The sequence below is a fragment of the Opisthocomus hoazin genome, chromosome 2 (assembly GCF_030867145.1).
Source record: "Opisthocomus hoazin isolate bOpiHoa1 chromosome 2, bOpiHoa1.hap1, whole genome shotgun sequence".
Classification (NCBI taxonomy): Eukaryota; Metazoa; Chordata; class Aves; order Opisthocomiformes; family Opisthocomidae; genus Opisthocomus; species Opisthocomus hoazin.
The window spans coordinates 72,427,112-72,450,961 of record NC_134415.1 but is presented as its reverse complement, the minus strand read 5'-3'; the positions used below and the strand labels follow the sequence as shown (position 1 = coordinate 72,450,961).

The 23,850-nt window shown below is 36.9% G+C and overlaps 1 protein-coding gene across 19 annotated transcripts in view; it reads right to left on the bottom strand.

The window, feature by feature from the left end:
* TRDN (triadin) overlaps positions 1 to 23,850 on the bottom strand; it is a 255,762-nt gene that overhangs the window by 171,492 nt on the left and 60,420 nt on the right. For all 19 annotated transcript variants that reach the window (XM_075414134.1, XM_075414122.1, XM_075414125.1 and 16 more), the window contains 3 exons: positions 11,157 to 11,207; positions 3,466 to 3,525; positions 584 to 643 (listed from right to left, as the gene is read on the bottom strand). In XM_075414134.1, the coding sequence (XP_075270249.1) occupies positions 584 to 643; positions 3,466 to 3,525; positions 11,157 to 11,207 (171 nt within the window). The remainder of the gene's footprint in view (positions 1 to 583; positions 644 to 3,465; positions 3,526 to 11,156; positions 11,208 to 23,850) is intronic.

Genomic DNA, 23,850 nt, shown 5'->3' with positions numbered 1-23,850 from the left:
AAAGAACACAAAAATGTATGCATGAGCATTGCTGCGTGCTCTCCAAACTTGTGTTGGTGTTTCAAAACAAAGTAAGAGTTTCAGAAGATAAAGCAGTGCTAGATACCCACTCATTGCAAGTAACTGCTCAAAGAAATAGTCCTGCCCTATTAATTTCCTATGCAACAGCCCTACTCAGTATTGTAGTTAAAAGATTGTTTTCACATGGCCTGCCTCATTAGCTTTGTTCACATTTTCCCTTTTCAGGTTTTTGGGTGTTCTTCCTGGATGACCATATTCTTTAGGAACCATGCTTAATGAGAGTGTTGGAAATACTCGGAGGTTACTGGGAGATTAGACTAATCCAGAGTATAAAATATATTACCTCCTTTCCTCAGAAAAATCCCCACAACAAACGTGCAGAAGGAATACAAAATGTTACTCAGTCTGTGTGTCTGCAAATCATTACGTTCCCTCACGATTTTTACTCATGAAGTTTTATAACATTTTTTCCAATCAAGGGGATAAATAAATGGAAAATGAGTGGGCAACTAGTCCCAAGGTACCTCAAAATGTAAAACAAGGCTTGACATTAAATCATTACCTGCATGCCTTTCCTTTTTTTCAGGTTTTTCTTGTCTTTCCAGTTTGTCTTTATGGGTCACTAGGAAAGAAGAAATGTGTTCGTACATATTAAAAAACAAAAGTGTGGAAAAAATGAAAAATTGAAAATAGTTGTACCAAGATAAACCTCAGCAGACGAAATGGCAAATTGTGTTATTCCTGAGCTATTCCACACCTATCTGCCCAGCACACTTCATACTACATGGATGTGAGTGACAACTTTGGGTAACAAGTTACCGCTTACTGTCCAAGCCGTGGTAACATGCCTCATCTGTTCACCACAGTCTCATCATTGCTGCAATTGTCTGTCCGTTCCTGAAGACTGTTTTTCAGAGAACTGTCAAGGACTAAGGCAAAGCTCACTTTAAATACTGCTGCCTGCACTAGAAACAGGACATCACCTGGGCCACCCCATACTCTGAAAGGCAGAGGCTCGTAAAAACCCTGGAATCAATCCTGGAGCATAAGAACATCACATGCACAAATAACACGCCTGTCACTTGCCAGATGGCTTGAAATGGATAACCAGTAACAGATACGGGTAGCTAGGAATGGATACAAATAGCTAGTAATGGACACTAGCCAAGATCAGTCCCTGGCAAATGATGATCTCAAAGCCATAATTAAACGCCCAGTATGTGCAAAGTAAAAACTAACATTGTGACAGTGGAACTGTATTGTGCTATTTACTCATTCACATAACATTTTCCACTCACCCTTCTTAGCATCTCACACAATAATTTCACGGACAACGGGAAATAAGCATGTGCATTTTAGAGCACTTGAGAAAAATCAGCTGCGAAACTGCAAGCTAGCTTTAACTCGAACTCCTGTGGAGATTTCCTCGCAGTTTTGTAAAAATCCTTTGTCAAACATGAGAAAATAAGAAAGTTCTTCTACAGTACTGTGAATTCCAGATCTAACTGGAAGCAAAATCATAGAATCACAGAATCATTAAGGTTGGAAAAGACCTCTAAGATCATCAAGTCCAACCGTCAACCCAACACCAACATGCCTGCTAAACCATGTACATGTGAAAAAGAAGGGTACAGAATATTCAAGCCCTCGCATGTTTTTAGCAATATTGTAATGAAATATATGAGAATGAGTTCCTGATGTAGCTGACTGAGTCACTTCTAAGTGACTGAGACACTTCTAACTATTCTCTGTGTCATTAGGTAACTTTCCTAAGCTTCATCACAGAAGTTGATTAGAAATTAGAATAGGCTATTATTTACTCTCTCCATTATCCAAATCTTAGAAAGGCAATGTATATGAAGTAGAAAATAAGCAGTTAAAACACAGGGTAGTAGTGAAAACTTAGTCTCCCAGTCACACTACAATGAAACGCACCTCAGAAAGCCATTTATCCACAATCCTCGTTTGAAAATATAATGTACATTCTGAAAGCAATGTTTCTTAGTACTGTGAATTAAGAGAATCTCTACATGCAGTAGTGTTTTAGTAATAATTGTAGCAATAGTTCGCTCAACAAAAATGAGTCATACACTCACTTTAAGATAAAATAGAGTTAGTAGTACTGTCACGTAGATGGAATATTGGTTGAAGTTATGACAAGTTAAGGCAGTATAATAATACTTATTCTTTTCAATGGCGATCTGAGATTAGCTGGGATCATTTTTTCCTGTTCTAAGAAACTTTTTAAAACATTCAGTATTGTTCTCCTGTCAAAGCTAATTGAAGTTTCCCAAATTTTCCACAAAATAACAGAAGTCTTAACGACATATTTATGCTTTAATATGTGACATTACAGACTTTGCTCTGTCATTTTTCCAAATCTCAGAAAAACTCTCTTTTATTATGACCATTCCATTTTCTAGTAATAAATATTCATTCTAACAGAAACGTGAACTTCTGTGCCTGCCATTAACCTTGTGAGTCAGTCTTGATAACTCAATGTATTTTTAATTTATATAAAATGAGGAAGCTCCAATCAGAGACCATTAGAAAGGCCTAGTCAAACACAGATTTCAGGAAGATGCATATTCACTTGGGCTGTGAGACTCGTGTTCTTGGTCTGAAATAAATCAGCCGTGTCTGGATATCGTGTCTTCCCTTTTTTGGGTGATTTATTATGACCACTGGCCTATCTGCTTTTCCAGAATGTGTTTCTTCCTCCAGCCTGAGACTTCATTAATCACATTTTTATTTGAAGGACATATTCTCAGAAGGCTTAAAGGGTTTTGACAAGTAGGTATGTTCCAAAAAAACTCCATTTTTCCAAAAAGCCCCTAGCAAGACTCAAGCTAGACTGTGGTTCTTGGAGCCCAGAAATAACTCATGAGTCGTGGGTGGAGAGGAAGCGATATCCTGATTCTGACTCCTGCAACAGGCAGATCCGTAATTCGTTGTTGGCATACACCATCAGCAAAGTAGTAAATCCTCTCTAACACCCTCTCTCCAACACCTCAGAAACGAGTCGGGGAATTCTTTTCTTCTAAGGCAGGTCTCTGATGTGGAATGCCTCCAGGGACCATGTCCTGTCTGTTATAATTTACTCCTTACATTTTGCTCAGAAGTATTCCCAAGGACAAATATTATGCTTGGATTTATCCAGGAAGAATAAAAAAGGCATCTATTTATGCTCTGGGCATCTTTTACATGAGTTAATCATACACTAAAAACTTACTCATTAATCTCTGATTATAATTTTAGCCTTTCTGCAGAGTGACGAATTCAAAGTGCTTTTAAAATTGTCGTTCTCCTTCCAGCTGATTTTCATAACACCTACTCCATCCTTAAACATAATTGGGATTTACAAAAAGAGTCTAAGAGCCAATAGATTAGATCATTTTGAACCACTGGTAAAAGGACAAAGAACACAAAATGTTGAATACATACCCTTGAGGGGTTCCTTCCTCTCAATTTTTTCTTGTTTTTCAGGTTTATCCCTGTGAGTTACTAGAAATAATAAGAAAAACCACAATAAATCTGTAATCTGGAGACATTACATACATTTACTATTTCACCAAAGTGATCGAGGAAAAATGTTTGTAAAATCAAATAATGGATTTTAACTCTGAGTACTCTGAGGTACTAGATGATGTATAGGCCTTCTTAATATCAATATTTAATTCCAGGTCCAAGAGAAATATTTTTCCTTGAATAAGCCTTCAGATATTAGACTATATATTTGCAATATAAATGATTATTCAGCACCTTTACCTTAATCTGTGAGATCTCTTTTGGCCCCATTACACAAGCACCCTGACTCTAAGATTTCTGACAGAGGAAATTATTTTCAGTCCTTGACAACCTTGCTTTCTATTATTAACAAAAAATGTCTAGCGTATTTCTTTCCATGCTCTTTTTTCTTTATTTTTAGCTGTTACTTCAGCCACAGAATGGATTAACAAGAGAACATCTCTTTTAATCAGAGAGTAACTTCAGGAAGAGCAGCTGTTCAAAACACAACCAAGTACATGTCCTTCTAGAAGGAGGCAAACATGAATCCTTACAAGCTCTGTTGCCCACCCAACTTGCAGACCATGTGTTTGGACATAGTTATATTCCACATCCTAATCATTTAGATAGACAAAAACACTCCTTGTCATCCTCTACTACTAAAAGACCAGGTTTTTGCAACTTCAGGGAAAAAATACTTTCTTTGCAATACTCAAGTTTCTGTCAACATGTAAACCACAGAAAACACAACAGATTAGAAGACAACTGTGAGCTCTATACACAAGCACAGTAATGTTTTTACATACATTCATTTCACCAGCTTTACAGCAAATGTAATTTCACAGAAGTGCAAGCATATTTTTTATTCGTTAAATATTTCATCATTAAAGTTAGGCCTATGTCATTAAGAAAAATTGTTCCATAAATTCAGTAATTTCATTGCATCTTGGATGTGTTTGCATTATCCAAATACAACTCCAGTCATAACAGGTAAATTATTGTTGATAACAATTAACTGTACAGTGGAAAGAGATTGAAGGGAGATTTTTCAAATCCTCCTTTAAGGAATGTGGACAGCCAACTTACACTGAAAAAACAGGCTGTGAAGAATGCAGCAGCAGTAGCAATGTATTATTGAATGAATTACAGACTGTAACTCATTCAGTTGCTTTAGGACACCTAGTAGCATACCAAGGAAAAGCGGTCTCCTTTCTCCCTATGCCGTATAGAACTTAGACTGAACAGTTTTGCATAAAATGTAGCATGCTTTTACATCTTACATTTGTATTAGCAGATGCTAGGTCTGTGCAAAATACTTCAAGCCAGCACATTATCAATTTTGAATGGGGCAACAGCACAGTTGTGCAAACAACAGCTCTGTGATCGTCAATGGCAGTGAAACATGAGCTTCTTGCACATCGAACAAAAGGACTTGTAGTCTCTATGCCAAAAAATACAGCTGAACTAAGCAGAACAGACTGGCAATCAGAAAGCTTGTTTTTAGCCACAGAACATCTTACCTGTGTAAGGAATACTGCTGTGGTGAGTTTTTTAATTTATTCTAGTTTCTCCATAGCATTTCCCTATTTCATCCTTTGGAAAGAAACCCAAACCAAGCTGTGAACAACACTAGCTGAACGGAGTGTCAGCGGACCTTGAGTGGCCGGAAAAATATATTTTAAGGTTCCTTCACATCATGAAAATGATATAAAGGGCTAACATGCAAGGAAATATTGTTTGTGTGGAGTCCAAGCTAAAAACATGAAGGGATCAGTTGGCTCCTTCTTGTGAAATAAAAGTAATTTGATGTATCTAGGCAGGGAGCCTGGAATGTGGATAAGCAGAGACCAGGCTGGCATAAGCATAAGCTATTTTTCTCTTCCCAATGACAGACTGAAGGCGACCTCTGGTTAGTTGAAGAGCCCCATCCTTTGTGTTGATGTCCCCATAGCCTCAGAGCTTGCTAATCTCAGATTGTGATGTTTACCATTACCTCTTATGGACACAGTCAGAGGCATGGTGTTTGGGTAGAACCTTATTTGGGAAGGGCAGGAGATGCCAAAACTTCAAGGTTCATGTTTCAGGGCTGTGATGAATGGCCATTTTTAACAATCACAGTGCAGCAGGGACACCAAAGTCCACAGAAGCTTTTGATCTAACAAACATGAATATTATTTTTCTGTTGCGTATTAACTCTGTTTTTTCTCCCTGGAATGTTTTCATGTTCAGCATCATATGTAGTCCTACAAGCCCTGTCATAAAAAAGACTTCACTGTCTACAGTTATTTTCCAAATTTAGTCACTTGGATATCTGTTTCTTTGTAAAGGGCTTAATACATGCCTGTTTTCAAGCCCACATTGTTAGGTGCAAGTATTAGGTTTTAGAACTAAGGCAGGCTGGCCATACTGTCAAGTTTCTGTGCAACAAACTAAAGTTAATAAGATTTTCTTTTTTGCATATAAAAAAAAAAAGAGAAAGCACATAAAAATATTTTTAAGGCTGCAAGGCCAAACACTCTTCAGCTGAAAATTATTAAAACTAAAACTGCTCATTCACCTTTAATTTGACCATTTGATTTGCTTCATGACACACTTTGTAATTAAAAGATCATATCTTTATTTAATATGTTGCTGAATTCACTCAGAAAAAACAGTGATAACTAAAACTAGTTTTATGACAATTGTGTAAGCTAAAATTTTCCCACAACTTAAAGAAATTTTCTTGGACTTCCTTGCAAATACCAAAAAAGCATAAGTTCAGAATGAACTGTTATTAGCATTGGAAAAAATATAACACCCCAACCTAATTTTCACTAACCTAGATTTTCGAAATTGCTGAAATATTTTTGTATGACTTTGAATGGAAATTCAGCCTGAGGCAAAAAAATGAGCATGAAAAATTTCATCCTCAGTGACTGGAGTGAGGTAAATTTATAAATAATCTAAAATAGGAGCTTATAATGAAAAATTTTAAGGTAATTTAACAATGTATTCCATACTTAGTCATTTAAGAATATTGCTATCTATAACACACAAAATTCAAAGCAATAGATATAGCATATATGTGCGAGATTTTTCCGAATTTCAATAATCTAACAGTATATATGAACTGCATCAAGTGGAAGACATAGTGAAGTGGTATGTGATTTAGTTTTTCTTCATTAAAGTGTTTGAGACAGAGACATTCCCCATCCCAAAAAAGCAAGTGCAAAAAGAAGAGATGTAGTAAGGAGGCATTAATTCCCTACCTAAGGGAAGTAAAAATAGTTTCCAGCTGAGTAAGTCTTAAGTCTGCTACTTAGTATAAAGCTAGGTGATGAGTGCAATAAGCATGAAGAAGAGATTGCTTGCTCCAGCTAACTGACTAAGTGCTAGTCTACAGAGCTACGCTCAGGGAAGTTAAGATAAATGAACTGATACAATGCAGTTAGAGTGCATTAGTCAGAAAGCATTACACCTCTGTGTAGATGCTTTTATTCAGAAGTAAAGTAACCTTAGATGGCTATAACTTAATTCTTCTTGAAGGAACACTCAAAAAAAAAAAAAAAACAAAAAGAGGAAAGGGCTTGATCTGGAGAGAGGTACAGGCTTCCAGGTCCAAAATAACAATGTCAGGAAATCTCAGCAATTAGTGGACTGTGGAGGCACCTGTGCTCATTACAAATCACCTCAGTTACCTGTGAAGGGGGAAGAGGCTTAGCCTCTGAATTTGCCCAGATCTTCCCCAGCTGGCAACAGACATCCACAAGCTGCCCACTGCAGCACCTGACCCTGTGCTGGATTTAGCCCTTCATTACCAAATATAAATGCCTATATAAGAGCAAGACAATGTCTCACGGGTTACATGTTTGTACAATTTAAAACTAGATTTAATTGCAGCAGTCCGACTGTGTTACATCCATCTGAACTGAGATTTAGGTTTGACAGCTACTGGTCATAGTCAAACTGCCCACAGCTTTGGTTTTAACCTAGGCTGCTGTAAGCCCATACAGCTAAATGAATACTTGACAGTTGTACCTGAGCCACTGCAGCTGCATTGCTATCTGTGCCATGCCACCTAGTTTAAAGTCTCAGGTATATCTGTAACCATACATCCAGAGATCAAAGTAGACAACCCCTGTGTCAAGTGTAAATATGCCATGGAACTTTCTAATTTTATTTCTAGCACACTGTAGAATTGTATGGTCCAGCACTATTTACCTATTTGGCTGTCTCAAATACTTTATCTTTCAGCTAGAGCAAATTAAAATATGAGGCCACATTATATTTGTCTTTATAATCTCATTATTTATCCATATGTTAAAAGACAGAGAGATTTCTTCTGTGGTGTTTAATATTTACATTATCAGTACGACCCAACTAGTTGTTGAAGCGTACAACAAGTTGGTAGGGGTGTGAGGGACAGATATGTGCTACACGTAGTAAATGAAATAGTTTTGAATGGCCTGGAATCAATTTGTCAAGTCAGGCTGAATTCAGAGATATTTTCTGCAAATAAACAAGAGGCTAGTGCTAATTCAGAGGTACATGAATATCAGTCCTAAAACCACTATGATTTAATCTTTGTCTGTCAGACGTAGCATTTCATCATCACATTGTCTTCTTCCCTCCCTCACTCTGACAGCAATGTATTAGTGAAGTGTATTTGAGAAAAGCCACACAGTATATCAGACTTTTCCCATTCCTTCTCAATGCCTGTTGTGGTACGAGATATTTCCCAGAAATGCAGGTCAATTAATTTCACTGCTAATATCAGTTTTCCGTAAAAATCAGAAATGATCTGTTCATTTGGATTATCATTGGATCTTCCATTAGACGGAAGTTATATGCTTATATCTACTTTTATCTCAATATGTTTTATTATTGTTCTTCCTTATTGCAAAGCATTGCATAGTTACCTCTTCTTCATTGATAGTAAGAACAATTGTAACACTTATTTCTTAAGGGCAACGAGGCTGGTGGGGGGTCTAGAGAACAAGTCTTATGAGGAGTGGTTGAGGGAACTGGGGCTGTTTAGTCTGGAGAAGAGGAGGCTGAGGGGGGACCTTATTGCTCTCTACAACTGCATGAAAGGAGGTTGTAGTGAGGCAGATGTTGGTCTCTTCTCCCAGCTATCCATCAATAGAATGAGAGGCAATGGCCTCAAGTTGTGTCAGGGGAGGTTTAGATTAGATATTAGGACAAATTTCTTCACTGAAAGAGTGGTCAGGCATTGGAACAGGATGCCCAGGGAGGTGGTTGAGTCACCATCCCTGGAGGCATTTAAAAAAAGTGTAGATGTGGCACCTTCAGGACACGGTTTAGTAGGCACGGTGTTGTTGGGTGGGTGGTTGGACTTGATGATCTTAGAGGCCTTTTCCAACCTTAATGGTTCCATGATTCTATGACTCAACAGCCTTCAGCAGCAGCTCAGAGCCTTGCAAAGTCTGTGTATGTTACAAAATGACAGACTCACAGGACGACTGTCCCAGACTGAGCCAGCTCCATCCCTCAGCTTCTCCCCTCTGGGCAACTGTGTCAGCCACGACCATTGCAGTGGCCCCACACTGAACTCACCCCAGTTTATTGATGTTTGTCGTGTACTGGGAGGTCCAGAATTGGACGTAGTGTCTAAATGTGGTCTCCGGAGAGCTGAGTACAGGGGGATGATTAATCCCTTACCTCCACTTGAGTGACCGAGCTCCTGCTCATACAGTGCAGGGTGCTGTTGACCCTTGTGAGAGTACTAACACATCAGACACCAAACTGGAAAACCACTATTTTGCAGTGAATTTGTGCATATGTGTACACATAATAGTGAAATAGTTTAATTTCAGTGCATGAGTAAATGCTTTGTTGAATCATTTCTCAGAGTATTTCTTCTTTTCAGAATTAAATTGACTAAGAAATTGAAATGGACTTTGTTACTACTAGTTTATCAAAATATTTAATTGAAAGCAAATATTAGAGAAGAAGTTTGCTTGGCTTCTAATACCATAAGAGTCTTTCTTCTCATTTCAGCCACTTCTGTCTGGGATTTCCATGCATTGTATCTATCCTTCATATTTTGTTACAGTGTTTTAGAAATGAAGCTTATGAATGGAACTCCCTTGTAAATCTTGGGACTTGAATTTGGGTGGTTTGACTATTCAAAAAAAAGCTTAACATTACTTTTAACACTCTAGTGTCCCCATATTTTTGAGTGGAGGACTGAAAATTTTGGGTGGTGTTTGTTTCTATTAAAAACACTCATTTTACCTCTAGATTTTTCCTCTTGAAAGCAACAAAGGACTGTATTTCCACATGCTTCCTGGAGATACGTTAGAAGGTAACAGTAAAACCCTCTATAAATTCATGCCTTTATCACGCTTTATCTTGAGGCCAGACAGCATGTTTTCTTGTAATTGTTCCTCCTATGTACAAGATGCATTTTTGGGACTACATATGAAAATGAAAAATAGAAAAATAATATTTGCCCTGTGCTTCAGTAAGTGATTATATAATCAAAGACTGGATTATCAGGCATATGCATAAAGGGACTTGACTAATAACACCTGAATGCTTTTTTTCAGGCATCTTATACATTCTTAGTATTCATTTCTGCGGTGCTAATGTTCTTCTATATAAACAAATGCACTTCTGTATAGATAAAATGGTACGTAACAGGCTGTTTTGGTCAAGGCTGCAACTTCATTTGTATTTTTTTCAGAATATTGGGCTTGAACATACCTTAACTGGGATCCCTTGCTAATGGATCTGAGTTCATTATTGCCTGGCTAGCCCACTGATACCCTAAAAAATTCATTTTCATACAACCTGATTTATTAAGTAGTTGGGAAGCAGTTCTAGGCACTCCAGATGACCCCCATTAGCACAGAACTGGAAAGTTAGCACTAGAGGTCTAAAATACTATGAAAACCTACAAAGAATATATACAGAAATGAATATAATTGTGTGAGGGAGAGTGTATGTATATGTACACTATTTTTAATAAGCTTCCTTCTTGATTTCTCCTGCCATTACTAAACACAGTACTGCTGCATCAGAGAGATGCTCATCAAATTTTATGTGGCCTACACTTCATGGAGGAGGCTTTCTTAGGCAAAAAATGCGCAAAACTTCTTTGTTTATATGACCTCTGAAAACCAGTCCAAACCAGTTCCTCTGTGCATTTTTGGAAAGTGCAAGTTAGAGGAGACAGAACAGTCTGAAAAAGAGTAGGTTCTTAAAATGTAGGCTTTTCTTATCTCTGATATACACCTGGCTCACTGTTAACTGCAACTTCCTAACTTGGATGGCACCCACTGGCCTATAAATTTGCTTTCTTCTTTGCCCAACACACTTCATGATTTTTGCACCAGAGGAAGTTCGTCAACACTCTACTTTCTTGCACCTTTGCTACAAAAAAGATTCCTCAAAAACTTTGGGCAGGAAAATCTTATGAATGTGCGTTTATGATATAGCCACACAAACATAAAATGATGCTGTTTGTTAATGCTAAGGTATAGATGAATGTTTGATAATTTACAGTCTGTGCCAACTGATCTTTGAATGTTGCTATAATGCAACAGTGGTAACACACGTAGTTAACAAATACACTGTATATTACACACATACATGAAAGTAAACAGGCAAAAAAAAAAAGTTACCCTTTGGTGCTGTTCTTTTTTCCTGTCTCTCCAGTTTCTGTTTATGAATTTCTGAAAACAATGCAATGTAGATTTAGCAATATTAAAATAATTTTTGTAGAAGAAATTTTCAAATGCATTCTCATAAGAAAAAATAACTAAATGCTTCAAATATTATAGCAGAGCCATGGCTTTATCATCTACGTATTCAGAATTATATACAATAAAGTTCAATTTTATATATATACATGCAGACAATATATACAGACAAAAATCATAACATTAAGTGACTTTAATATTTATTCAGTTTTTAATCCAGCAATACAGCTACTTTTAAAGTCAAGGATGGGTTTTGCTGATCTGTAATAGCTATACAGTAATGTGTGTTCGTCAAGAATCAAAAAAACAAGTTTTACTAAACATTTTCCTGTATGTATCTTGAATTATTTACTAGCATTAGTATTTTATGTTTTCCAAAATACCTTTCGAAGGAAAAATTGTTCTTTTTACTACATTTTCTAAATTTTTTAAAGCTTATATATTCAATTGGTAGCTCCAACACACAATAAAAGGTAGACTCAATATTGTATACAAATTACAGAGATAAAAGTTCCCAGGTTAGGGATCATTGTCTCAGAGAATGACTCATTTTAATCATGCTGTATACCAACACACTAAGAACTACCTTGTTAGAAGAGGAAATGGTACAGTATTTTCCTTCCCTTGCTTTGCCATCTCTTTCAAACAAAATTCCTCACCTGTGACACTGATGTTAAATTACTGCTATATACCTCTGTAACTGATTTTTTCCTAGTGTCCTTATTGTGCCAAAACCAGGATAATATAAAAATTGCAAGATGTTGAATCTGAGAAAAAGCAAATGAGAATTAAATCAAGATTGTATAGCACTGTTTGCATACAGTGATAGAAATTTAAAGGCCATTTATTATAGATCTACAATAAAATCATTAAGAATATACAGAGTGTCTGGTTTATGGTATTGAGCATATATTTCTTGCAGTAGAAAACTGATATGAATTACTGGATAAATTCATCATTGACAAAATCACATGCAAATCTCACTAGAGTTTATGGTAGGTGCCTTCTTGTATTTCAGGTTTAGATCAGGTCTGAAGGGTCTAAATAACAAGAACACTGACCCCAAAATTAATCCAACAGAGAGAAAGTTACACATATTACATCTCAACCCTGAGGAGCTACTTTAATGGCTACAGAAGACAACTGAAATCTTCCACTTATACCCTTAGTTATTTGCTCAGGTTATAAGAGAATGCACATTGCCAAAGAGATACAACAGAAAATTGTATTTTTACTTCCCAAGATTTTGATCTTTGCATAGATCCTTGAAAATAAATACAGAATGTTTTTATTGGATAGTATTTGCCATCTGAAAGAATGATTGTGTCTGGTTTTCAAGAAACATAACTATTCTATGGCATCAGCCTATGTCGTCTTCAGATAGAGAGAGAACATTCTTTCACTGAGATAAGGGTAGTAATTCCAAAATACATATCACTGTTGGCCACTTATATATGGCAGCATAACTAAGCTAATTATACAATGTCGTTAAGCTAAAAGGACTTTCTCTTCAGTTTTTGTCCTGTTCTTTGCAACCTGGGTGTGTAGTTCATTTATTGTTCTATAAACCTCAAAGGCTGCAATTAGGAAGAAATCATGCCATATTGATTTACTGTGTTTCAGCTGAGCCTGGATTATTTTTCTTTCTGCCACTCTGTGAGGATTTTTTTGCTGTCAATCAGTTGAGAGAATCTAGTTGCTGGATTTTTGAACTTTCCCCACCTGTTCTGCTTAAAAGGATGCAGAACCTAGTTTAGGTAGCATAAGTGGTAGCAATGGTGTAAGACAAGAACAGCTGGAGGATTGCTCCCTGATTCTGAGCACACCTGAGCAGTTCTCCATTCTGCTGCTCCGGACTGCCTCCAAACCCTGACTTAGTGCATGTGAAGAGAGCTGACTCACTTACTCCGTGTTGCAATACACAGCAGACGCTTATCTCACCCAGCTCAAGAGGTCATCTTACACACTGGTGCAAACATGGCCAACTAAGTGATAAATCGCATTCTTCAGGCAGTCATCTACATGGACAGTTATTCCTTGCTTACCTTAAGATGCCTCAGCTCTGCTGGGTTCCCACCAATCTATAATTTGCCTCACTACAGAAAATAGGCCTCTGGTATAAAAGCATAGAAGTATAAACCTTTGTTATTTCTCAAAAATGCTTTTAAAATTACTGTGGTTTTAGGGAATTTCTTATTGCTAGTTTGACTGTAAAATATATATGGAGCAATGACTGTAGAGCTGTCCATCTGAATCAGCCTCACATTGTATTGGTGGTGAAGCTTACTTGACATTACTACTTCAGTAAGGTACACAAAAAGATACTTTCTAAACAGCTGCACTGAGAATCGCATCTAACTTGCTGCTACAGTTAGGATACCACACATCACAAAAAACCCTATGGAATTTCTTGAAATGAAATACATCTTCATAATACATAAGTGTGTGTATCTGTTTTTATATATTGCAAAATATACCGTCATTAAGATCTCTTCTCAAGCTCCCCTTTATAATTTGAACTATCATAAAAAATTGCAGCCTGGAACACATCAATTCTGATACATTAAAACCAACATTTTCTTGGCATAAATAGATCTAGTCTCAATATATGCTGTTCTTGATCAATTTACAAGACAGAAAACAGTGACTCTTTGCTAACTCCAAAATATTTTAAATAAGGAAACACATAAGATTATTGGAGACTTTTTTTTCTGTTCTGAGAGGTTTGATACTATGTCTGCTTCATCTTCTATGACAAATAGCTTTAATTTTCTAGTAATCACATCATATCTTATTGCTGAGTTGACAGAGCGGCTATAATATCATAGAAGACTTACACGGCCAGTTTAAAGCATGTAATTTATCTCTATCAATGTGACACATTGTTAATAAATCTTAAATATTATGAATTCATGTTTAGAAAAATGACAGAATCAAGCAGCAACAAGGATAATCTTTGTCACCACGGCAACCATCCTGATTCTTTATGAGATGACAGCATAGTTTATTAAATTATTGTAAGGGCGTATGTATTTTAGAAGCTGTATTTCATTGTTTGGTTTCTTCAGTTATCAAGCAGACATGAAAAATTATTTTTCCCCTTGCATTTCTTGAGTTTTGAATAGATAAGTACTTTATTTCCTTAAATATGGATACTGCTTGACACCAACATCTCTAGACCTCGGGTCTTGTGAGATATACAGAACATGCAGGGTGATTATTGTAAATAACTCGAAGAAGGGAAGCTAGTAGTCTCCTCAATGACCATTTCAAGATGTTAAAAGGAGATATACTTGACTGTATTGTTAGCAGGCTGACGTATCTATGTTCTGTTGACCCAAAGCAGGCCCTCACAATCAAATGAGGATCAGTATCCCAGGCAGCTTTACTGACAATCCCTGCTGAAATGTGCAGTTTCGGCACTAGCTTTCCCCACATCTCACCCAGCTAATTTTTTTAACAGCAGTTCACAGTGTCAGAGCCAGGCAGTGGCTGCATGCTACAAAGCCCTAGCTCTGGGAAGATCAGGGTGGGAGAAAGAGAAAAAAATTGCAGTGCCCTGGATCCATGTAAGCTGGTGGTGCAGCATGGTTGCAGATTTACATCAGCGTGAACTGAGGCACAGCCCCTCGTGGTAGAGCATGAGGAGATTCCCCCTGTTCCTGAAACAGAGTTCCCTTCTTCACCTGTGCTTCTTTTCTGATTTTGATTTTTTGTCATCTTTTTTAACATTGTAATAAATATAGCATTATTCTTTGCTATTTTACTTTAGTGTATTATGATAGCACCTATGGGCCTCAGCCCACATGAATTTCTTTAGGTATCACTTGGAGTTAGAACACAGTATAATATCTCATCTCTGTAACACAGGAGTTCAAACTTTAAAAGGGCTACATTTTTTCTTTTAGTGGGAAAGCACAGCCCTGCATCTTGCTTCATTAGAGGATGAAGTGGTGGGTAGCAATCTGGCATTGCTAAAACAGCTTCCTAGACCTCATCCTCTGCTGCATTTCCATCTTATGGATAAAATATATCTTAAAAAAACAAAAACCAAATAAAAAATGTCCCTGATATGACAGGCATGTGAGAAAAAAAGGGATTATTGTCACCATATGAAACACAAGAATGCTTTACTGAAGGTAACCCAGCAAGTCAGCAAAAGAACTGGGAATTTAGCTTTGATCCTTGAAATTCAACATTATCTCCTCATGCTTAAAGCCATCCTGTTTCTGACTTAAATACTGTAGCGAGGATGCAGTGTAGGTTTAATCTATCAGCTGTTTTAAAGGTATAATTGAACCAATAGAATTTCATTTAAAATTATAGTACATTGTTCTTTCTAAACATACTTTACCAGCTGGTTGTCTTTTTTGTAATGTCTTACAGGTAGCACAGCGATACACACCTTCAGTGCTTTGACATTCTTTTTTTTGTAAATATGTAAGTGAGAAGGAAAATGAGTCCTATTCAGAGTCCTGGTGAACCAGAGGTTAATAATTTTCAATTGAGCAGGCAAAACCCTTACAGCTATTGCCAGCAATTTAACTAGGCTATATCCTTGCTAGTTTGTCAAGACTAATTGGTAGCAGGCAGCTGATTATCTTAAAGAGCTGGTGGAAATAGATACTGAGGGCAAGGCAGGTGAGTGGTGTTAAGAGCTTTAGAAGATGAGAGGGATGTCATTTCTAATGTCTTTCTAGATGCTGTCTGTATGAAGAATTGTAGTCCTCTCTTGCTCCTGGTATCCCCAGGAGAAATTTGCAGTTGTGCAGCTGATGTCTATTTTTAATCTAGATAGTACCAGCTGGTGAGGGTGACAGTTATCCTTGTGGGGCTAGGAGAAGAATAAAGGAATTTGTGCATTAGAGCAACTTCTAGCTAGCTACTAATACATCATGTAGCTGTACTCTAGAGGAAAAACCCCAACAGGAAAAAAAACCACGGGAAAAAAAAAAAAAAAAAGAAGATTAGGAAATATTTAGTTGGGGAATTAAATTTGTGTATTATGTCTATATCCAGGAACCAAAGACAGTGTAACAGAAGGCTTTAAGTACCAGCATTCAGTGTTGGAAAGTCTGAGTGACACATAGAACTCATTCAGGTGACTTCCCTTCTAGCTTGCTGGTAGCACAGTCTTATCCCCAGTGTTTGCTTAGATCTAGCACTGTTCTGAGGATTCGTAGCAACTTCAGGTTGGGGTACAGAACAACATTTCCTGAAATCATGTGTCTAAAATCTTTCTTGAAAATGTGACAGGAGTTGAATTGCCTCTTATCAATGAAAATGCTGAATGGTTTATGTGCTCTTCCCATGCGTGAGATACCAGGCCACAGTGCCTCAAAATAGTTTATCCGTCTCTTTGGAAATCACAACTACAATCTAGAGTGAGAATGAAGGTTTCTTTCTTCTTTTCTTTCTTCTTTCAGATATTACAGAATTATACAGCATCTTTTTCATTTGCTGTGTAAGAATACTGTTGACAGAGGTCACAGAAGACCATTTCTCATTCTTCTTGGTGAAAATCCTCTGCTCTGGTGTATATTTACCCAAAACAACATGTTATTCTAAACCGAAAACATCACTGTGAAGTGACGTTGATTGGTCCTTAGCCTATTGAGCAAAGCTCAGCTACTTCACCTTAGTTGCCTTTGTTCCCTCCACTTGATACTTTGTTTGGCATCACTAAACAGCTATCAGAGATACAGAGAACATGACCTTCAAATATTTCTGAACATTTTACCTATCTTGAGAAGCATACAGCAAACAAGCAGGTTTTATGTTCCCCCAAGAATACAGAGATTTGACATGGCCTTCCAGATATGTGTTAAGCCTGCTTTATAATGCTAGAACAGGACATATCCAAATAGATTAGATTCCAGTTCAAGAGATACTAAATTGTTTCCACACTATTTTACTTTCACTGGTCTATAATAGAAATTCACTGTAGGTGACTTGCTGATACCTTCATTATCTTGCTGAGGGTGATTCCAGGATGATGTTTATTTTTATTTTTACAAGACTATTCAGTGAATGAGATGCATTGCAAGGAAGGCAATTTCAGAAGTGTGCATGTTATTTTTGAAACAGGAAAACATCCCAGCCTGTGTAATGATTTTGTTATAAGTCACTCTTTCATAATCTCCAACTTTCTAAACTGAACTTATTCCACTTCTCCTATTCTTGTTGTTAAAGACAATTGAATATGTACATATTTTTCCATATTGCGGTGTTTGTAAAAGCATTCCTTTTGCTATAGAATAAAATAGCTTTAGCAATTAATGGTGATTAAAAGTGTACCATTATATTACTATGTACTTATTAAAACAGTTTTATCATGAAATCACTGATTGGTGTAGTTGACCTTTCCCCTTTGTTTTTGTACGTTTGGGCATTATTGTATATCTACCAGGGCTGCTTAAAAAAAAATCCTGCAAAATCTTTCATTACAAAATTTTCTTTCAGCAAAATAGGAAAATATTTATTTTTCCTGAAAAGCTGAGATGAGAGGGAAAGATTGATAGAAGTCCCTAAGGCTGAATAATTAGCTGTAAACATGAGAGCTATTACGTAGTTCTCTTAAGATTTGTGTTTTTGAGATAAATCCAAAAGTTATACTACATCCTCCACCAAAGAAAACAAAATAGTTGTGGCTAATTCCAACTTTGAAGCCTCAGTTTACCAAGGCAACAGGAACTTGTGCACAACCCTTTCTTTTGTCCTCTTTCTAAAGCTTACCTGATTTTATGTTTTGGGTTTACTTTTCCCTCTGGTAAGGTTTCCATTTGCAGCAGAAAAGCAATATCTTAACAGACAGGTTTTTAAGGGGAGGAGGGTACTGGCAATTGCCTTTAACTATCCTGGAGGCAGCACTGGTGTCCTTCAGGAAGACCATATACAGAATGTTTTATATGGAGAAATTTTAATGACTGGGCTTTTGAAGGAGTTAGAAGTGGAAGATATTAAAAGATATTCAACCCTAAACATTTTTTACATAAAAGAAATTTTTCTCCAAGCATATAAATATGTTAACACTGTTATTTTCATTCCCAGACTGCAGTTCTGCAGCTTGGTTCTGAAATGTAAAAGGAATGTTAATTACACTTTGATTAAAAAACAACAACATAAAATAACCACAGAAAACCCATCTTGAATCTCAGATAGAGCCATGTGATCAAAACCAGATCTTTCTTTTCTTTCTGTGGAAAGTAAAATTGTCCTGACATGTTTTTCTTTATGGATTCCAGCCTGCAAAGATGTTATTGGACCAATTTTAAATGGTGTTTTTCATAATAAAATTTATCACAGTCTGCATTTAATTGAATGTAATTTTAGCAGATAAAATGCAGACAAAAATTGTAGACCTCTAAGTAGAGCAAAATGATATATACAGTAATACATAAAATCTCTAATCTCCATTAGCATCAAAGGAATCTTTTCCCATATAAATCTATTCAACAGGACTTTTTTTGTGAAAGGAGGAAAAAATAGAATAAAGAAATCACGAGACTAACCACAGCTCATCTGCTCATCTTTAAAAAATATCAGCTCTGCAGATCCTAGCTTAATGTATTAGTCTGCAAATATATTCCTATATATTCAATCACTCTGGATCCAATTTACTTTTTTTTAGGGACCTGGCATGAAGAAGAGAGATACTGTTTCTGTGAGTCATGAGCATAGGGCTCCACTTGGTCTACCCTCTGCTTGGCACAGCAGTAGATGTGAGGGGTTTTGAGTTCTCTCTGCAACCTGCAGGATCCTTGTTTTGGTGTTCTGGTTTTTACTGAGTTTTGGATGACACCCTCACTTACCAGGTCAGACACATGGTCTGTCTCAGGCACAGCAGGCTCCCAGCCAAGGGGTCATCTGTCTAACACTCCCGTTTTCTCTTAGGGTGAGAAGGTCCCAAATGGTGCCCCAATGGGGCACAAAAGGAGGATTTCCACCAAGATAACATGGATAGCCTCGCTTAAGGTTTTCCCTGATTTAAGAGGATAGCTTAAACAGCTGCAAACCGCTGTGCTGATACACTTCTACCCAAGAATCATGCTAGTCTTCTGGCTCAAAGTTCTCTTTGTGTCTTTCAAAAGATAGCTGTCAAGTTTGATTAAAATGTTTCAACTCAAGTTGAAACTCAATCACTATTCTTGAATAGGCAAAAGGACTATAATTGAATATCCCTATTCCCTAGTGCTATATAGTTTTGTTTCATCTTGATAATACGGAAAATAATTTCTTTACGTTATAAAATGCAATTTTATAGTAGCTATGCTATTACTGTATTGATCAGAGTAAGTAAAAAAAAGATGAGATTGTTAAAAAAATATTAATAACAGAAATGGATGCCACAAAAATGCAAAATGCAAAAAATACCTATCTGGAAAAGCAGTGTAACATCTGAGAATTGAATCAATCAATGATTTTCATCTTTTAACACAGGATGTACTTTACATAAAGATATGGCAACTTAAAAGAAACTGAATTCAGAAGGCATTACCAGTACAAATAGGTATATGCTTTAGAGATAAATGGAACTGCACAATTAATTTCTGAGACACACATATAATAACCACCCCATAAACTAAGTTTTCAGGCTGCATCTATGGTACTCTGAATTTCTTTTCTGTAGTCCATTTCCAATTTCTTGATAGGAAACCTTTTTGTGAACTTGAATATTCTCTTCATAAAGCCCTCTTGTTTTCTTTGTTTTTCCAGATGTGTTCCTGCATAACAAAAGGACTTCTAATTTCAGTTTTCTGCCCAGAAATAGTTCGTTGTCATGTCAGATAGCAAAGTGAATTTTTCCAGTTATTCTTCTGATATAAAGTATAGTAATAACAAATTATTATTTATATATAACTCACAGTTATTTTCAGATCCAAATTAGCAAATCCCTTACCAGTCTTCCCTAAGCAGGTTGTTCCTACCTCTCACCTTTACCAGCAAAGCTGTCATAGATATTTGCTTGATCACTTTTAAAAGGAGATGTAGGAAATGATCTGGTCTGAGAAGCTTTCTTTTGGGAGCATTTTTTTTGTTGCTGTTAATGCAAATTAATACCAAGATCTGAACAAATAAATAGCTTGTGCTGAATAAATTATGATTGTCTTAACCTTGGACTGGAGAAGGGGTTAATGGGAATGAGTGTCTGGAGTCAGGTCTGGGGGAGCTGTACCTTGGCCAGAGCTGCTGAGGGTAAGTCAGTGTAATGGACTGTAGCATTAGAAGTTGCCACATCTTTTAAGAGCATGATGTGTACGTCTGCAGCGTATTAATAACCAACTTAATACCGAGGAAACAATATTCTCATCTGAAGTGAAGACAGAACGGTAAGGTGCATTGCTGCAAAGTTTATTTGCAATGAACAAAATTTCTTACTCTCTCTGACACAAATTACTGCTGTTTGTGGCTTCTGGTTTTAAAATATGATTTTTAACTGCATTTTTCTGAACAAAAGTGGATTGTATATATCTTCTTATCTCATACACAGGGTAACTCATGGAAATTTAGAGATCCATCTCTACACAGCAAAATCAAGATTCTTTGGATTGTTTGTATTGCATAATTTTATGCCAATAAAAACCTATTTGGTAACTCAGAGATGGTTAAGAGTGTCATGACGATGCTTTATTTCTTACTCTGATTTCTGAGTTAATTGTATTTATTGAAATGAGAATTACTTACATAGTGACCTACATGTGCGTCTGTGTGTGCGAAAGAGACTGCAAGAGAGAGCAAGAGAAAGAGAAAGACAGAGAGATTTAATCTGCGCTCAAATATAAAAGCAGGGAAAGATATCTTACAAAAAACAATTACCAAAGCTTCAAATTATAAAGTAAAAAACCAAATGATTCTGACCTTAGAATCTTTTTCAAAGGTTTCCAATAACTTACTCCTAAGACCATATACCAGATTCACTTTTCCCAGCCAGAACGCATTGGCCATTTTCAAGCAGCAGAAGATGCTACTTTAAGATTCAAAAACCACTGTTGTGTGTGCACAGTTTGTCTGGTGTACCCTGGCTAGCTAAATGAGGAATTCATGTTCCGATTTTAAATTTTCAGCTACCCTCATGTAAACTAGAGTGAAGTCAAAGAACAGTTTAATAATGACATTTTTAGCAATGGCTGACAATGCTGAAGTGTCTGCACTTGCCTGTATTTTACAGATTATTATTTCCAATTTTGTGCACCAGGTTTCTCAGCTCTCCTCCAAACTCACAAATGATGTCAATAATGTCCACCAAACAATAATAAATATTTCTCTATTTTTCTATAACAACAATTTCTAGTAAAAAGGGACAAAACATGAGAAAACACACTGCTGTCAAATAATTGGATTTGTCTCTAAAGGTTAAACTAACCCTGAAGAAATGAACAAGATTATCTGTCATATCCATTGCTCTAGAAAGGAATGAAGCCAAAAATATATTAAGCCTGCAAGAAACTGTTATTAAGATTCTCACTATCTTTTGTGAAAATGCTCTGTAATTTTAGGATTTTGAGAATATGCATTGTTAAAGACTGCAAAGTTCTCCACAGAATAATCTTTCACTATCTTCACTGAAGAACACATTTTTTTCCAGACAATATCAAATATTCACTCGTTTCCAATTATTAAAGATAAATATTAGTGATAAGACTTGGACTGGCAAAAATAATTGCAATAAAAAAGGCACTCAAGAGGCATTTTCATCCTTTCTAAAGGATTCTGAAACTGATATTAGTCCTGTTGCATGTGCAAGCCCATTGTCACTATTTGTACTTTTATTATCTTTGCTTTCAGTCTCTAGGAAGGTGATATTTGCTGTCTTTGGGCTCATAATTATCATTGCACTTCTCTTTCTTCATTGCTACACAGTGTCCTTATCACTCCGCTTGATTTTTTTTTCAATATGTAATTGTACTATGATACCAGCAATATTATTTTCTCAGTTACTATATTCCATTATAAAGTAAATTGTGTGCCAACATTTTAGCATTCATAAAATCTGCTAGTCAACAAAGCATAAGATAGAAGGCTTTTCCACACACCAAAAATAGGTAGGGAAATTATTCAAAAACTCTCAGCCCATTAATGGATACCACAATAACTGTGGATTAGATCCAATACAAATACTTAAAAATCAGGCACAACAATCATAATGCGTATTTTTAGCATGACATTTGAGAGATGTTTCCTGTAAATATGTGAAAAAAGTCTAACTTTTTATCTTCTGGAGATGGCAGTAGTGTACTGAACAATCTCACTAGGTCATTTTCTGTTTAGGATGTTCAAATGCCACAAGGATAAGAAAAGCCACCTAATCAAGGCTAATGTACAAAGCTATAGGTAGCAATGCTGCACAGAGTGGAAGAGACTTTGGTGCAGAAATGGTCCTTTAAATGAAGGCAAAGAGTACTCCATAGCCTAATTATTTGGTTCTCATTTTGTGGATCTAACTGCTAAAATTTTGATACCCAAGAAATCACCAAATTTTCATAGCTGGCTCTCCTTTGGGTCCATATGTCACAGCAGTCACACGGGAAAAGTCATGGATGCAATGTCTTTTTCTGTTTTAGAAAGCTTTTTTTCTGGAACTCTTATTTCTGGACGATAGACATGACAGCACACATTAGTTAGGAAAAGCTGCTCAAAGAGTCCTGCACCTTGTGCTCAGAGGAACAGATTGAGATTCTTGTGAGAGAGTTACCTGCATGTGCTCTCCTGAGCCCTACCCTCCTCTCCCAGGGCTTTGCCTTCTGTGTTCACGAGCTTTAGGCCTGGGAGTGAATTCCACTGCACCTAAGCAGAAAATAAGTTGACTCTAGACTTTACCACAGAGCTCTCAGAAAACTTCTATACAGGCTTAGACCCAGGCAATTCAGCTCCTTGATGTTTACACAATTTTAAGAGGAGCCTGCAAAAAGAGACAGTGACAGCCCTGAGGAGCTCGCGGCTGCCTGTCACTGAGCAGACATATGCAATGCTCTTGCCCTGGCATTTATAAGGGACTGTTGGCTTCAGGCCATGTCTGTTGTATTTCTGTAGCCCAGAAACAAAGGTGACAAAACCAAGCATGATCAAGGCCAGATTCTAGCTGCCAGGATTAAATGGAGAGCTCCAGTCATCTGGAGATGGCAACAAGTTGTCTGAAGACGTTGCTATGTGGAAGCTAACAGCTATACCCAGCAAGGATCTTCGACCACTTTCTTCACCAGTCTCAGTAAAGAAACAGCATTTTTTTCAGGGAGACAAGGATGGGACTCCTCATCTTCTGAAAGACGGAGGGAAAGATCTGGAGCATGCATCCAGGAAGTGGAAAAGCCCACTCAAAATCTGTTTTACTGGCATATGGAGTATGTTTGAATTTGGGCCCTTTCATGTTTTTGTGACTGATTTATCCTGTAAGCTACCAGCTCCAGAAGAATCACCAGCTCCTTGTTCATCACCTTCACATCAAAGAACGAAGACTTCCACATATTTATCCCCAGAGCAGGGTGGTAAGCTTTGAATACTGGGGAAAACATTTGAAGCTGGCAGTTAGATACTCATCTCCTTGGCTGGAGGACTTTCAGGTCTGAACAATCATCTCATCCCTTCCAACTGACTAATTTAAGCAGCTTCCAGCTTATTT